This window comes from Artemia sp. Qi Xiang Cuo, chromosome 1 (assembly GCF_049724085.1).
Source record: "Artemia sp. Qi Xiang Cuo chromosome 1, ASM4972408v1, whole genome shotgun sequence".
Classification (NCBI taxonomy): domain Eukaryota; kingdom Metazoa; phylum Arthropoda; class Branchiopoda; order Anostraca; family Artemiidae; genus Artemia; species Artemia sp. Qi Xiang Cuo.
In genome coordinates, this window is record NC_142794.1 from 22,778,847 (window position 1) to 22,795,693 (window position 16,847).

Consider the following 16,847-nt stretch of genomic DNA (forward strand, 5'->3'; position numbering starts at 1 on the left):
CTAGCGTGTAGCTTCTTTTCACGTTTGAAAACTAGCATGTAGCTTTTTCTTCTATACACCCTTAGTTAATATCCCTTAGCATACTCAACGACCCTGACAAGCTGTAGTAAAATATGGTAAGTGGTTTAAAAAAAATAGTAACAAAGGAGGAGTCAGAGGCTCGCAAATTTTACATATCGGGACGATTATAGCAAATTGTGATAGTTTATGGCAGAAAATCAAACAGCTTGGGGTACTGAATTGTAAGTAAACAACGGTTGGTGTCAATATATATTCGAACTATATTGAGACCATATTATTATTATTCTTTTTCTTTTTTTTATTATTATTATTACGTGCGGACTTTTTAAACTGAATCTTGGCTAAAAATAAAAACCCGTTACCTCAAATCCTAAAAAAAGAACCAATAGGGGCTGGACTATTGGTGATCTCCTAAGCGCTGTATTTAGAAATAGAGCTACGTATCTCGTTTTTCCCCTTTGTAAAGAGCCTTTCTTGGTAGAGTTAAGGTTCCTACCATTGTTATCTCCTGTCTCCGAAACCCCACCTGCCAGATTCAGACCGGCTTGAATGGGCAAACTTGTCCCCTAAAAGAGAAGAGAGAGTCACCTAGCTCTCACCAGCCAACAGAGGTAAGCGCCGCTTGACAATCAGACCTGATACTGCCAGAAGAACTTCTTTCTGCCTCCACGGATATATACTCAAGGGATCATTTTTTGCACAATAGACAATCAATTTGTTCGGTGGATTGACCCCGTGGCACAATTTTGGCAGCCCTTATTAGCTAGAGTTCATTCGATCTTGGCTCTGTATTTGTCATAATATCCTGCCTCATAGACTTTAGGTTTGACTACTAGTGGCTGGGTAGTGACTGAAATTAGTAGTAGTCGGCCCCTGTTTGTAATTACTACTCTCAGAGGCCTCAGGAGAGTGTTGCCATCACTATCCCCAATCGAAACTATACAAAATGAAATTTTGATTGAAACAAATATGTTTAAAAAGTCTCCATTTTACGGTGATTCCAAATATACAAAGTTCATTCAATTTAAAAATTTCCGTAAACACTTAAAAAGTTTCGAAGCCGAGAAACCTCGCTTAATTCAAAGCCAAGAAACTTCGCTTAATTCGAAGCCGCTAAAAAGAGATATAACACTTCCTAAAGATAATACAGTATTTTTGAAAATTTTATAATTACATTCGTCATCTAAAAACACTTAATTTTGAAACTCAAAAGTCCTGTATGCAAACCTAGGAATTTTTTTTATTTTACACAGAATCTTACTGAGGGAGGCGTGTATATTGGTTCGTTTGTTTGTTTGTTATTTATTTTATTGTATTTTAGGTAATGGGGGGGGGCTATATACGAAAGCTTAGTGATTTTTTCGTAAAACGATTTTTTGTGTGTGTGTGTCAATTTCTCACAAACAGTTGGCTCATAATACCCAGTAAAGCCAATAAAAAAATAAAAAAAAGAATGCACAGGCATATAGCCAAAATATGGCCAATTATATATTTTATTTCAGGGTAATCATGCCAAAGCGGCGTTGGTAGAACATAGGGAAATTATAGATGTTATAGAGTGCTTTGTTGAAAAAAAAGTAACCAAAGGTTTGACCTTATGTATAGGTTGGTTGTTTCCACCAAAGACATACATATTTTACCTCGAGGAATTTTATCTGATGATTACAACCTCGGTGCCTAATCTCATCAGAAATATGTCTTGGACCATATTTTGCTTCTAAACTAGTCAATGGTTGTTAAAGCTTAACGTTTGCCTTGAAAATAATCGGTTTTGGTGGAATAAAAAAAGAGTCACTGTAATTGGCATGGTATAAAAATCCTGGATCAAACATTTTAGACATTTTTTAGCACCAAAAGAACAGCTTTGAATCAGGAAATTGACCAAAAGTCTCCTGGCAAAAATACCCAAGAAATGAGAATTTCCGAGAGAATTCGCCCCAAGAAACTGTCAATGGATCCCTTGGATTCCCAAACTCGTTAGATAAAATTGTAGCCCCTAAGGAAATTAAGATATCTCTACTTTAAAGGGATAATCTCTTAGATGGACTTATTAGCTTGGACACATAAAATAGCATGAAAGTTTTCGGGATTTCAAAGGGTTAATAGATTAGGCCAGTAGGGCTCTCTAATAGCTAATTGGATAGACTGTATGAATTTCAGAGCTAATTGGTTTTCTGAATTATTGTTTGTTGAGAATTTTATTTTTGATATTCTTAGCCCCCCTCCCCCCCCCTTGCGTAAATGCCTTTCATGTACAAAAATAATTTCATTTTGTATAATAGAAATTACTATTAGTAAGATTTATAGATTCCGAATGGTTTTATCAGTAATTTACTTTGAATTTCGATGATAACTGATCATAACTGTGGGTTTCAGTTTTAACTAAACTATTTATATTTACTTTCAACTTTTTAACCTTGATTATATAAATATCGTCGCTTATTATTTATTAGATATTCTGAAATTTATTCTGGCATTTCTGCTACTTTTCTTTTTTTTTTTCTTTTTTTCAGTGTTGACAAGTCCGTCTGGTGAGGGCATAATTGCATATCGACTAATTACCAGCTGCGGCTCGCCTGTCTACCTGAGATCCCATGGAACTGTGGAATTCGACGAAGCCACGCGGACAGTCAAGAGTTTTGCTTGCGTGAACTACGTTATTAAGTAAGTCCAATAACTCTAAATAGCTATATAGTTGGTTCAACTTGATGGCAATTTACCTTGTAGCGCTTATATTTCCAAAACTCCCCAAAATTGGAAACATAAAACATATTTATCAACCTTTTGACACTTCATAAAACTGTGCTAAAAAGTTAAAAACAATTTTTAAATAGTGTGCGAGAGTAATAACTTGGTACTTGTCTAGAATCCAGTAGCCACGCGATAAGTAAAGTTTCGTTAATGCTAATGAAATAATCAAAATAGGATGGAAACATAATAGTGCAGAAAGAAATTTGGGCTGTATATTTGCAAAATATGGGGGGGGGGTTAAAGCATAGCATATATTAAATACGTAACCTAACCTTACCCGCCTACCCTTTAGTCCCCCTAAATCCCAAAAAGCTAAAATTTAAATCTTTGTTACGTAGTGACCAACACCTCACAAAACTTGTTTTTCATAGCATCTCGGTCTTTCTCGATGCGCGTGGCTACTGGATTCTAGACAAGTACCAATAACTGCTTATAAGTTATATTTCTAATGAAGTAAAAACGGTTTAAAGGAAATTTGAAAATCATGGGAGTAGGTGGAAGGCGAAGCTTGGAATACCTGGGGATTCAGGAGGAGCAGCTGAGTTGCCCTCAGGTGGATTGGTGCTGTAATCGGCTGCCACTTGTAATAGCAGTCCAGCGCATTCCAACTACGTAAACTTAGAAAAATTGGGTTGTTTCATTCTGATCGCCGTTTTTTTTTTAGTTTTTAGTTAATTTTTCCACACAATCCAAAAGGCAACCAGTAGCCTTCGAAATTACCGTGCCAAACGTCTAAAATTACCTAAATTCAAGCGAAATACTAAATACCAAAATATAGTAAAACCATATTTCCTTTCTAGTTATTTTTTCTAAACCGTTCAAAGAATTTATAGCTTTAGGACAGGTTTTCGTTGGATAATTTTATCGTTTCGCTTTTGATGCTTGACATGTATTCTTAAGAACGATAGATACCATAAGTGTTATTTTGCGAGTCTCAGTGTTGGCTGACAGTCTCAAAAACAAGGGGCCCATTAACGAATTTTCCCAACACCACAGGGAGCTTTCGAATTAACTTTTGTTATAATTTATGGAGGATCTTAAATATGTCAGCAGTTCGAAAAGCTAACGAGAGGCTAGTTTAAAACATAGAACAAATATTATATCTTATTGATTTTTTTTTTTTTTTTTTTTTTTTTTATCAAAACGCTGTCTATTCAATATAGACAGAGAATAAATAATAAACATCCTGTGTCGGCAAAAATGTACTTCACAATCAAGGCACTTCACACAATAGGAACTTCCAAAGCTGTCAAATTTTATTTAATAATACATCTTTTGAGGTGACTCTTAATGTTTTCCAAGCAGGTATACTTGAATATGCTTAGGAACTGTCCTTTTTTGAACTTCAAAAAGAAAATCTTGCTCAGTTTGATTAAGAAAAAAATCGTTCTTTCTGATGATGCAGGCTCATTAAGTCTGAATGTCCCTATCTCCCGCACAAAACAGGAAAATTTATATGGTTTTTCTAAGATTTCCGGAAAATTAGCTGTCTGCTTTTAATTTTCTGTCGTTTATTCGCATCTCTTATCAAAAAATATGAAATCTGTAGCAAGACCGCCCAGGAATTTCTGAATAGCTTGGCCACATAAACTAAAAAAGTTTATAACGGACGAAATAGTGTGATCTTTTATGGTATCGAACGGCCTCTTTTCTACATTAAATAAAAAAACTAGTTTTTTTTTAACTTAAAGTAAGGAACGACGTTAAAACTTAAAACGAACATAAATTATTCCTTATATGACAGGGGCTGTCCCTCTTCAACGCCTCTCTTTTTACGATAAAGTTTTTTATTGTTTAAAAAAAATAAGATTTGTGAGAAAGTAAAACTTTAGCGTAAAGATCGAGGCGTTAAGGAGGGGACTGCCCCTTCCATATACGGAGTAATTTCTGCTCGTTTTAATTTTTAAGGTCGTTCCTTACTTTCATTTAAAAAACTTGTTTTTTTTATTTAATTTTTTAACGTTTTGGAATTAATGCAGGTTTTGATTTTGGCTCACCGTACATGAATAATTAAAACAAAATTTTGATATTAATTTTACTTTTATTTGGTTAAATGGCTTCCTCGAAAGTTGTTTAATTTTATTTACGAACGTTTTTATTAGTAATAAATATACGTAACTTACGAATTAACTTACGTAACGAACTTCTAAATTCATATATTTTTATAAGTATATTAGGGGTTCGCCCCCTAGTCAATACCTTGCTCTTTAAGCTAAAGTTCAAATTTTGTTCCAGTTCTTTAAAAATGACCCCTTAATCCCAAAGGCCGTTAATTAGAATAAAGAGCTCTTATGAAAGTACTAAAAAAATTTTGGCTTAAAGAGCGAGGTATTGACTAGCGGGTGAACCCAATCATATAGCTAATATTTTCTGTTCGTCTTAACTTTTGATGTTGCTCCTGACTTTCAGTTGAAAACTTGTTTTTTTATTTAATTTCTGATTTTTTTTAATAATGATGGGAAATCCGGCGCCCCCTTCATAGCAATGTCCCTTCCCCCATGAAAACTTCCTTCATGGAAAGATTCTCCCATATATCCTCCGACCCACCCCCACCCCCCACTACCAGAAAAAATCCCCCAGAAAACGTCTGTATACTTCCCAACACAGTAGTAGAGGTGACCCTATTGATCCCGCCCCTCACCCCTGCTGCCACCTATAACGTTTTTGCACCCAAAATATGGGCATAGAGTCCCTAGAGAGAACACGTGGTTAATGGGGTCAATGACCTCTTTCTCCAAGTGTGTTTTTGGCACGCTCAAGGCGAATGTTATGATCCAGAAATAGTATTTGTTGTTGTTTCCCAGGCAAATGTCAAGGTCAATGTTGTTATTGTTATGAGTGCACGCTCTCAGCGACTGTTATGATCCAGAAATATTATTTGTTGTTGTTGCTCTCAGCGAATGTTATGATCCAGAAATAGTATTTGTTGTTGATGCTCGAGCCAAATGTTATGATCCAGAAATAGTATTTGATGTTGTTGCTCGAGCCAAATGCTATGGGTTTCCCGGAAACAGTTAGATCACATGTTTCCTTCTCAGCCAATCAACGAGTCGGTTACATCCCCCTTCTCAACCAATCAGAGGGCTTGTTACATATGGTTTTCCCCGTTACATAACAATTCGCCCTTGAGATTTCGTATATAACGGACATGCAATGTGATTAAATTATCAGAAAGTATTTTGACATAGTTGATACAACAATGGATAAATTTAACTCTTTAGAAGCATTGACAGCCGCAATTAGCAATGCAAGTGCATTTTTATTTTCAAACGAATTTTCCTTGGACATCCTCCAGTATAGTCAGCTAAAACGTAAATATATTCCTTTACCCCCAAACCCCCCCCCCCCAAACCATACAAACATCATTATAATCAATGGAAAACATAAAATATATTCTTTTTACCCTAACCCCCTCCCACACTGTTTTACAATCCCAAATTCTCGCAAACAGAAATAATTATCCTTTCGTTAAATTCCTTCCTTCTATATTTCCAGCTAAAGCGATCACTGACTTTTGTCAATTTTTAATGAAAATGCCGCTCTGTTTTGACACAAGACTCCAATGTGAGGCCTATAATTAGCTATCACCCTTTCCGGTTTACAAACGTGGAAGCCAAAGTCAAAAGGAACTTTTTCTCCGTAAAAATAAAATAAATACAATTTTTTCTTGTACCCCAAAAACCTAACCCCCCCCCCCCTCACTTTTTTACACAAAAACGCGCGCCAAAAGAAATAATTATCCTTTCTCTAAATCTAAGAAATTTTAAGTGTTCTATATCCTCGCTAAAAGCGACCATTGACTTCTGTCACTGTTGTTATTAGCCCGCTCTGATTTTGACATAATGCTCTACGCTAGGTTAAAATTAGCTGTCACCCTTTTCCGGTGTGTTCACGCTATTGGTCTAGCAAAAGGGTTTTGTTTTGACTGTCAAATTAAAACAGTTTTAAGCAAAAATAGATTGATGTATATTAAGCTTGTAGATTCCTAACCTTGTATTTGTCGGAGAACCGGTGAAAGATATTGTTTTCAAAGTAAGTTTAACAATATATTTAGAACATTATGTGAAAGGGGGGAGGGGGCAATACATTGCTTCTAACAGCTTCTATGTAATTAAAGTATGTACAGAGGGATGCCAATGCCTTCAATTCTACCGCCATCATTTTAAAATTAAAACAAACTATTACGTAGCTTGTATAGTAAGGGTATTGTATTGGTTGGATAGGCGGTGAAAGATAGTATTTTCGAATTAAGTTTAAAAAAATATTTAGGATATGATGTGAAAGGGGGGAGGGGGCAATACATTGCTTCTAACAGCTTCGTTGTAAGTAAATTATGTAAAGGTGCAGGGCAATGACTTCAATTCTACCGCCATCAGTGTAAAATGAAAACAAACTATTTCTTCGCATTAAAAGTAAGGGCCTTGTATTTGTCGGAGAACCGGTGAAAGAGATTATTTTCAAATTAAGTTTAACAATATATTTAGGATATTATGTGAAAGGGGGAGGGGGCAATACATTGCTTCTAACAGCTTCGCTGTAAGTAAATTATGTAAAGGGGGATGCCAATGCCTTCAATTCTACCGCCATCAGTGTAAAATGAAAACAAACTATTTCTTCGCATTAAAAGTAAGGGCCTTGTATTTGTCGGAGAAGCGGTGAAAGAGATTATTTTCAAATTAAGTTTAACAATATATTTAGACAATGATATGAAAGGGGGGAGGGGCAATACATTGCTTCTAACAGCTTCGTTGTAAGTAAAATATGTAAAGGTGGAGGGCCATGCATTCAATTCTAGCGCCATCAGTGTAAAATGAAAACAAACTATTTCTTCGCATTAAAAGTAAGGGTCTTGTATTTGTCGGAGAACCGGTGAAAGAGATTATTTTCAAATTAAGTTTAACAATATATTTAGTATATTATGTGAAATGGGGAAGGGGGCAATACATTGCTTCTAACAGCTTCGTTGTAAGTAAATTATGTAAAGGGGGAGGGCAATGCCTTCAATTCTACCGCCATCAGTGTAAAATGAAAACAAACTATTTCTTCGCATTAAAAGTAAGGGCCTTGTATTGTCGGAGAACCGATGAAAGAGATTATTTTCAAATTAAGTTTAACAATATATTTAGAACATTATGTGAAAGGGGGGAGGGGGCAATACATTGCTTCTAACAGCTTCGTTGTAAGTAAAGTATGTAAAGGGGGAGGGCAATGCCTTCAATTCTACCGCCATCAGTGTAAAATGAAAACAAACTATTTCTGCGCACTAAAAGTAAGGGGGGGATTTGGTGTGTAGACATGAACACCCATTGACAAGAAAACTAATGTGTAAATATATGCGATGCGTCTCTAGACATGTTTTTAATTTTTTCAAGCTTTAAATAATGTTTCGTTTATCTTCCTGGATTTGTATATATATTATGCTGTTTTGGAGGTTTTGAGCAATTCTATGAGTGAAAAAATTTAATATATTATTTCCCCTTGCATATCTTTCGTCTTCTGTAATTTGTGATTATATACGTAAAAAACTAAATAAATGGAGTAATACATTCATTTAACCATGATAAAACAAATTATTAAATAACTTATATTGTATAAAAGTGGTGTTTTAATTTTACCAGATTTAGGGGGGAGAGAATATGGGTTTTTTTTTGCTTTACTAAATTGAGATAAATACTTTTCTAAACAAAATTATAGTTAATAACTTTTATTCTGTAAAAAGGGGAACATTATTTCAATACTAAATTTTTTCTCTTCTTTTAAGGCAAATTATGAAGAATGTATGGCCCCTCCACCTAAGAGAGCAAGAGAGGATGAGGCTACTCATTTAAGACCATCAATTATCAAATACACTGGCCCATCCAACCCCCATAATGATTATTCAAGACACGCTGCCTGCACAAGCCGCAGCCCAATCTACAAGAATGCCGCCGGACCGTCCACCCTCCATCATGCGTTGGTTGGGCCTTCAAGAGCTGCCCCACCTACACAAGGTCAGGAGGTTACCCTCCAACATGCACTACCTGGTCCTTCGGGCACCCAAGCCCAGGCGGATTATGCAAATGTAAGCATTTTTTTCCTACCTATCTATTTCTTCCAATGTTTTTTTCTTTTTCAATTCCCAATATAAACTTATCTCTGCGAGATATTAACCCCTCACCCCACAACCAAGGTTTTCTCTGCTCCCCCTCCCTCGGAGCTATCTAAATATAATGTAATTTTTTGCAAAGAAACCACTCTTTTATAATCTTTGCTATCGCTTCGATATCTAATAAACGAATATTTTTAGGTAATTTCTATTAATAATCATCGCCTTTTGAAACTCAAAATGCTATTTTTTCTAATCTTTACTATTTTCTCTGTTGCTATCACATATATTTTTAGCTAGCGACTAAAGACACTGAATGCTCTTTTTCACGTAATTTTGAGAGAGAGATTATCCCATCTGTCACATATTGACGTTCTAATTTACACTGAATATTTCTATCGTGCCAAAGATTTTAGTGAGGGGAAACCGACTTAACGGTTCTCGACATTTTGAAGTTCAAACTCGTTCATCTAACCTCCATAATTAAACTCATGTGTTTACTGAACCTGTATGGAATTAGAAATATTTCAACTTTTGAAGGGCATTATGTAAAGGGGGCTGGGAAGAGCTGTGGGAGGCGTTGCATGAAGCGCTACGGACCCAAGAAGCGCCACGGGTCAGGGAAGCGCCACAGGATGTGCCGTGGGCCAGAGAAGCACTACATGATGCGCTGCGGGCCCGAAAAGCACCGCAGGATGCGCTTCTATGTCATATCTTAGATTATCTTAAGTTGGAACTTTCAGTTGAATTAACCAAATGTTATTATGCAATAATTCAAATTTTAAAAGCAGTAGGGATGATTTGAACACTTTGAAAATAAGCTATTTTTTCATTTATAGATTGGAGGACCATTGGTCCCCTACTCTCCGTCTAGTGAAGAAGGGGAGGAACCACCAGCGGAGTTTCAAGACAATGAAACATGGGACGATAGCATTGAAATACCATCTAATATTGATAAGTTTTTAGATGATTTTTTTAATGTAGAAGCTAGTACAGTTGAGCTGGGGACTTGAGCCCGAACACTTTACAGCTTTTAGAGGATTTCACTAGGAACCCTCCTCTATCCCCCACTGATTACCTACTTCCACTTCAAGCAACTGAAGTGGAACATAGTCCAAATATTGTCGAACATCTTGGGGGAGGGGGTACATCTTTCCCCGATTTTCAATTATCCAACACAATATTACATAATATAGTTGTTTTCACTGCTACGTTTGGGGATCCTTTTAATACACTTATGGGGGGAAATTTTGTTTTTGATCCTGTAGAGATTGTGAATGTATATGTAGATAAAATTCGTGCACTGCTGGAGACACAAATTCCATTGTGTGGGGTAGGGATTCAATTAAGGTTTCTATTGTTTTAAAGGTTTTTTATTTGAATGAGGGGAAAAGCGAGGTTTACTATCATTTTATACATTCCGAGATGCGCGTAATTTATCCAAATTTAGAAAATTTTGAGGGGGTTTTTAGCGAGTGGGTAGGACAAATTATTGCGCATCTCGAGAACTATAACGAAAATGGGAGTGGTTCTGTAGTTTTATTTATTTAAAATTTAAGTATAAATATTTGTAAATTTAAGAAAGATTTTATTTTACGAGGGGGAGCAGGGGGGGGCTATGAAAGGGAGACAGTTTTAAAATATAATCCAGATCTAGTAGATTGTCGGTCAAATGTGTTTCAAGTATGCTTTCCTCATTTCAGCCTTTCAGCCTCTAGCAGATGACGCTACTAAGAAGACTTTAGATCACTGGGCTGTACATGGGAAGGATGGGTCCGATTTCCAAGTTGTAGATTTTTCTTGCTTAGAAGGAAAATATCCAGTAACGCTAAGATCCATTGACATGTTTGAAAGGGCTAATGCTCATTTAAATATCGGCGTTACTGTGGTACAATACGAAACAGAATTTGAAGATGGGACTCGTTCTAAAAAGAAGGGGGTGGTCTTCCCCGTACGGGGCCCGTCAGTTGATTTGGTTAAACACTGGGTTTGGTTGTTATACACACCACCTAGTGAACCGAATGCAATCGGTCATTTTAACCCTATCACTGACATTAGTAGAGTTCTGGGGGGTGGTAAGAAACAGATTGCCCGTTTCTTCTGTCAAACCTGTCTGTCTAGATTTTGGACTGAACTAAAGTTGCGAAATCACATGAGGCATTGTAGACGGCATGGCTACCAGACAGAGGAAACGGTTTCTGGGGATAGGGCCATTCTACGTTTTAAAAATTTTCAAAACACCCTTCTCCAATGCAACAAAATATCATTAGATTGTAAAGCGAAGTTAATGATTGTGAACGACCCCCGATTTACCAACCGTATCAAAGGACACATAGTCATTGTAAAGTCTTAGGTTAACGCACAAAGAGATAAGACGAACACCAGATGGTTGGTAGACATAGTTGAAATATTAGATGAGACTGAGTGCATCGTTACGACATTGTCCAAACTGAGTAGCACGGCTAATGGCGCTATTTATATTTTTATAAATACGAATTTTAAATGGGCATTTTCCGCTTTGTAAATTATCTAGATAAAAAAAATAACTATTGTTGGTTTTGTTCTGGAGGGGTTGTAAGAGTAGTTTCAGGGTAATAAAGGGAAAAGAGGGGGGAGGGCGAGATTCAGAGATCATGATCACTTGTGGCAGGAAATATCAGCGGGGGGAAGTAATTTTAGGGGGGTTGCACATCAAGCGGGTAACTGGACTGTGAACCAGCAGTTTCTTATCCCTTTGTATATTCACAGTTCCAACTATGAATTAAAATTTATTGGACTAGCACGGGTACGTATTCATAGAGAGGGTGGGAGAGTAGATAGCCCATGGACAACTAATTCATTTATCTATAACATCAGCTCCAAATAATCCGATAATTTGGTTCTTCTTAAGCTGAAATGGAAGTTAGTGGATATTGGGCGTACGTGTTGGAATAAAATCAGGCTTTTAGATTCTTTTAGTTTTTTCCCCAAGTCATTGAGTCCACTAATTCAATTGCAGAAAAACGACAATTTTGATAGCTTTCCCTTGCTTAAACAGCACTTTCCAGACAGTGAAATGTATGACCTGTTGACCTGCAAAGGTATATACGCATACGACTATTACTGTTCTGGCGCTCGCTTAAGCGAGGTGAAACTACCTCCATTTGAAGCTTTTCACAATTCACTGACCAACAGTGAATGCACAGCCGAGGAGTATGAGTTTGCCAAGAAGGTGTGGTCCAAGGGGGTTGTAAAAATGGGTGGGATTATTGTAGACTGTACTTGGCCAGTGACGTTCTAACTCTGTTGGATATAGTCTGTAAGAACACAGACCAAATCTATTCAGAGTTCGGGCTAGATATAGGATATTATTTTTCTAAGCAACATTTAGTGATGGATTTAATTTTGAAAATTAGCAGGGAGGAAATAGGCCTAATCACCGATATAGATAAACAACTTTTTTTAGAGCGTTCAATGCGGGGAGGGTATGTTTTTCACGGGGACCACGTCTTCTCAACCGATCCGAGTGGGCAAAGCACCGGTGTAAAGTCAAAAGCAGTGTTCTTGGACATGAACTCACTGTACCCCTCGGCAATGTCCCACTACTCTTTGCCGTGTGGGAACTATCAATGGCTTGAGAATCCTTGTGAGTTCCCCAACATTACCACCGTCGAGGACAATGGGCCACAAGGATGGTTCTTTGAAGTTGACGGTCACATTCCGCTGGCGCTTCACGACTCAGTCAAAGATTTTGTCTTTCCCTGTATCAATCGGCCAGTGAGCAGGGACTCTCTGAGCCCCTACAATCGATCATTGGTTGAGGATATGGGGATGCACTGGACTCCCTCCAAACAGAAACTGATTGCTGATTTGGACCCTAAAGAGAATATCGTTGTTCACCATGTGCTTTTGCACTGGATGGTGAGCAACGGCTTCAAGATCACCAAAATACACAGGGTCCTGCAGTTCAATCAGCGACCATATTTGAAAACGTTTATCGACACCTTTGTCGATAAACGTTCTAGGGCAAATTCAAAGGTAGAGAAGGAATTGTACAAGCTCATTCTAAATTCAGCGTTTGGCAAAATGTGTGAAAGCGTACGTAATAGATCTCGCTGCGACGTCGTGACTGACCCTCTAGAGTGTGCACGAATTATTGCCGACCCCAATTTTACATCATTCACGAGCATAGAGACTGGCATGGTTCTTCTACACAGGCGAAAGCGAAATGTGGTACTGAACAAGAATATTGCAGGAGGTAGTTCAGTACTAGAAATTTCAAAAAAGCTCATGTTGTCGTTCTTTTACAATGTGTGCAAGGTGCAATAGCCACGGGAGGGGGAGGTTCAAGTTTACTATGGGGATACAGATTCTCTGCTGTTAAAGGTAAATGGGACTGAAGATTTATTGGGTGATTTGCAAAATGGGGTGCACATCAGCTCGCGGATGGATTTCACCAACTGGAATCCATCCCTCTACCCCGAGCTGGTGAAACGTCAAGCCCCCAACCAACTATTAAAATTAAAATCAGAGACGGGGAGTGATTTGATATCCAGGGGGGTGTTCCCGGGTCCCAAAGTCTATTGCGTGGAAACACATAGTGGTGATGAAAAGAAGGCGTGTAAAGGGGTGCCTACACATTTTGTAAAGAGCAATTTCAACATGAGCATGTACAGAGACTGTGTAGAAAGTAGCCTAGTGCTGAGAGCACAAGTGCTTGCAATTCGCTCTCTACAGTATAGAAATTATACTGTGAGAGTAGAAAAAAATGCAATGTCGTGTATATCTGACAAGGTCTATGTGCTCGAGAATGGTGTGACTGTCCTGCCTCATGGTCACTACCGTATTTCAGACCGAGTTGAATGCGTAGACTATCGCAATCAAATTGGTCTGGATAAATTAATCTAACCACCACCACTCAACCTTTCATAAATTAACTAACCCAATCTCACTACCTTAACCACCACCACCACCACTAACCCAACCTCAACTAACCCATAGCAGTGACGACAACTATTGTTTTTTTCCATCGCAGTTCCCGGGGGGTGGGGGACCCTTCCCGCGGCCGCCCAGGGGGGGGGGTCCCTGCCCGCGGCCGGCCGGCCTTCGGCCTCACGGCCCTGGGGGGTGGGGGGAACCCTATTTTTAAATTCATAACGTTCAACTGTGCTAGTTCCAAGTGTATTTTTTGTTGTATAGAAAGTGTTATTGTACAGAAAAGTGTTGTACAAAAAGAACTGTAGATGGACAAAAGTGTTGTACAGAAAAGTGCTGTACAGAAAAGTGTTTAAAGACAAAAAGTGTTATCATTGTTCATGTTGAACAAATAGAGTTTTCATGTTGACCATGAAATTTTGTCACGTTGAACAAGTGTTCATGTTGTTGTATAGAAAACTGTTGTACAGAAAAGTATTGATGTACATAAAGTTCTGTAGATGGACAAAAGTGTTTAAAGACAAAAAGTGTTATCATTTTTCATGTTGAGCAAATAGAGTTTTCATGTTGACCATGAAATTTTGTCACGTTGAATAAGTGTTCATATTGCTGTAATAAATGTTGCCATGAAATATTGTTTTTGTTCTTGAATAGATAGATCTATGTGAAAATTACTACCTACTCATGGGACACATATGGTTTACAGTTAGTCATAGACCGGCTGTTGTCAACAGCATGTATCAATTTAAAACATCCTTCAGATCGTTTCTGTGTGGGCCCTCAATGTCGGGGAAAACAACACTTTTAGCTAGAATAATTCAAAATTGAGATAAAAAGTTTTTGGAAAAGCCGAAAAAATCTATTATTGCTATAGTATTTGGCAAGAATTTTATAATCAAATAAAAGCTATTGCCACAGCATACCAATACAATTCATACGAGGACTTGATGTTTTCAATAGTATTGAATCGAACTCGTGGCTGATTATTGATGATTTAACTGAATCCATTGAACAGTTCTCACAGGAAATGCTGCAATTGTTCACTGTCCGCTCCCATCATGAACGTATTTCCATAAGCCTAGTTCTACACGATCTGTTTCATCAGAGCAAATGTATGCGAGCCCTTGTTTTGAATTGCACCATCTATATTATGTATAGAGTCGTTGGTGATTATATCTCACAACAAAAACGCAGAAAGAAGATAAAAACTGGCGCCCACAAAATTATTTTTTTATCGGAAAAACAGGCGACTAGCAAGCCCAGCGGTTACATTTTTCTGGATCTTAATCGGAGCACGCTCGAGGACCTACGTGTAGTCACCGACATTTTCGACAATGAAATTACAGTATATCTTTTGGTGAACAGTAGAAAAGGCTATTAGTTGCCATTATGACATTGAAGAAACTACAAGAACAACGGCATTTATTTTCCCTTTTAAGCACTTCAAAACCATAACTAAAAATAAACTAAACTAAACAATACTAAAATCTAAACTAGAACATTAAAATAAAACAAAACTAAACTAAAGTAAACTGCTAAATTAAAACTCTAACTAAAACTCATATGTAAAACGAAAACTCTTAACTAAAAAAACTAAAAGTAAACTAAAACTCAAACTAAAAATCTTGACTAAACTAAAACTAAACTAACTAAAACTAAACTAGAATAAATTCTAATCTCTAAACTACTAAAGTATAACTCTAACTAAAACTAAACACTAATCTAAAACTAAACTAAACTAACTAAAACTCTAAACTAAAACTAAACACTAATCTAAAACTAAACTAAAACCAAACTAAGCTACTAAATTAAAACTCTAACTAAAACTCTTTAGCAAACTGTAGCTAAACTAAAACTCTAATCTAAAACTAAACTAAAACTAAACTAAAAATAAAGGTAATGAATAAACTTAAAATAAACTAAAACTAAACTAACTAAAAGAAAACTAAACATTAAACTAAAACTAAACTAAAAGTAAACTAAAACTAAAACTAAAAATCTAGACTAAACTAAAACTAAACTAACTAAAACTAAACTAGAAATAAATTCTAATCTCTAAGCTACTAAACTATAACTCTAAACTAAAACTAAACACTAATCTAAAACTAAACTAAAACCAAACTAAGCTACTAAATTAAAACTCTAACTAAAACTCATATGTAAAACGAAAACTCGTAACTAAAAAACTAAAGTAAACTAAAACTCTAAACTAAACTAAAACTAAACTAAACTAACTAAAACTCTAAACTAAAACTAAATACTAATCTAAAACTAAACTAAACTATAACTCTAACTAAAACTAAACACTAATCTAAAACTAAACTAAACTAACTAAAACTCTAAACTAAAACTAAACACTAATCTAAAACTAAACTAAAACCAAACTAAGCTACTAAATTAAAACTCTAACTAAAACTATTTAGAAAACTGTAGATAAACTAAAACTATAATCTAAACTAAACTAAAAGTAAACTAAAACTAAAACTAAAAATCTAGACTAAACTAAAACTAAACTAAACTAACTAAAACTCTAAACTAAAACTAAACACTAATCTAAAACTAAACTAAACTATAACTATAAATAAAACTAAAAACTAATCTAAAACTAAACTAAACTAGCTAAAACTCTAAACTAAAACTAAACACTAATCTAAAACTAAACTAAAACCAAACTAAGCTACTAAATTAAAACTCTAACTAAAACTCTTTAGCAAACTGTAGCTAAACTAAAACTCTAAACTAAAACTAAACACTAATCTAAAACTAAACTAAAATCAAGCTAAGCTACTAAATTAAAACTCTAACTAAAACTCTTTAGCAAACTGTAGCTAAACTAAAACTCTAATCTAAACTAAAATAAAAGTAAACTAAAACTAAAACTAAAAATCTAGACTAAACTAAAACTAAACTAACTAAAACTAAACTAAAAATAAATTATAATCTCTAAAATACTAAAATATAACTCTAACTAAAACTAAACACTAATCTAAAACTAAAATAAACCAACTAAAACTCTAAACTAAAACTAAACACTAATCTAAAACTAAACTAAAACCAAACTAAGCTACTAAATTAA

The 16,847-nt window shown here is 36.0% G+C and overlaps 1 protein-coding gene across 1 annotated transcript in view; it reads left to right on the forward strand.

The window, feature by feature from the left end:
• LOC148956120 (circadian locomoter output cycles protein kaput-like) overlaps positions 1 to 16,847 on the forward strand; it is a 157,582-nt gene that overhangs the window by 113,436 nt on the left and 27,299 nt on the right. Inside the window, exon 5 of the mRNA XM_089089230.1 lies at positions 2,535 to 2,685. Coding sequence (XP_088945356.1) covers positions 2,535 to 2,685 — 151 coding nt within the window. The remainder of the gene's footprint in view (positions 1 to 2,534; positions 2,686 to 16,847) is intronic.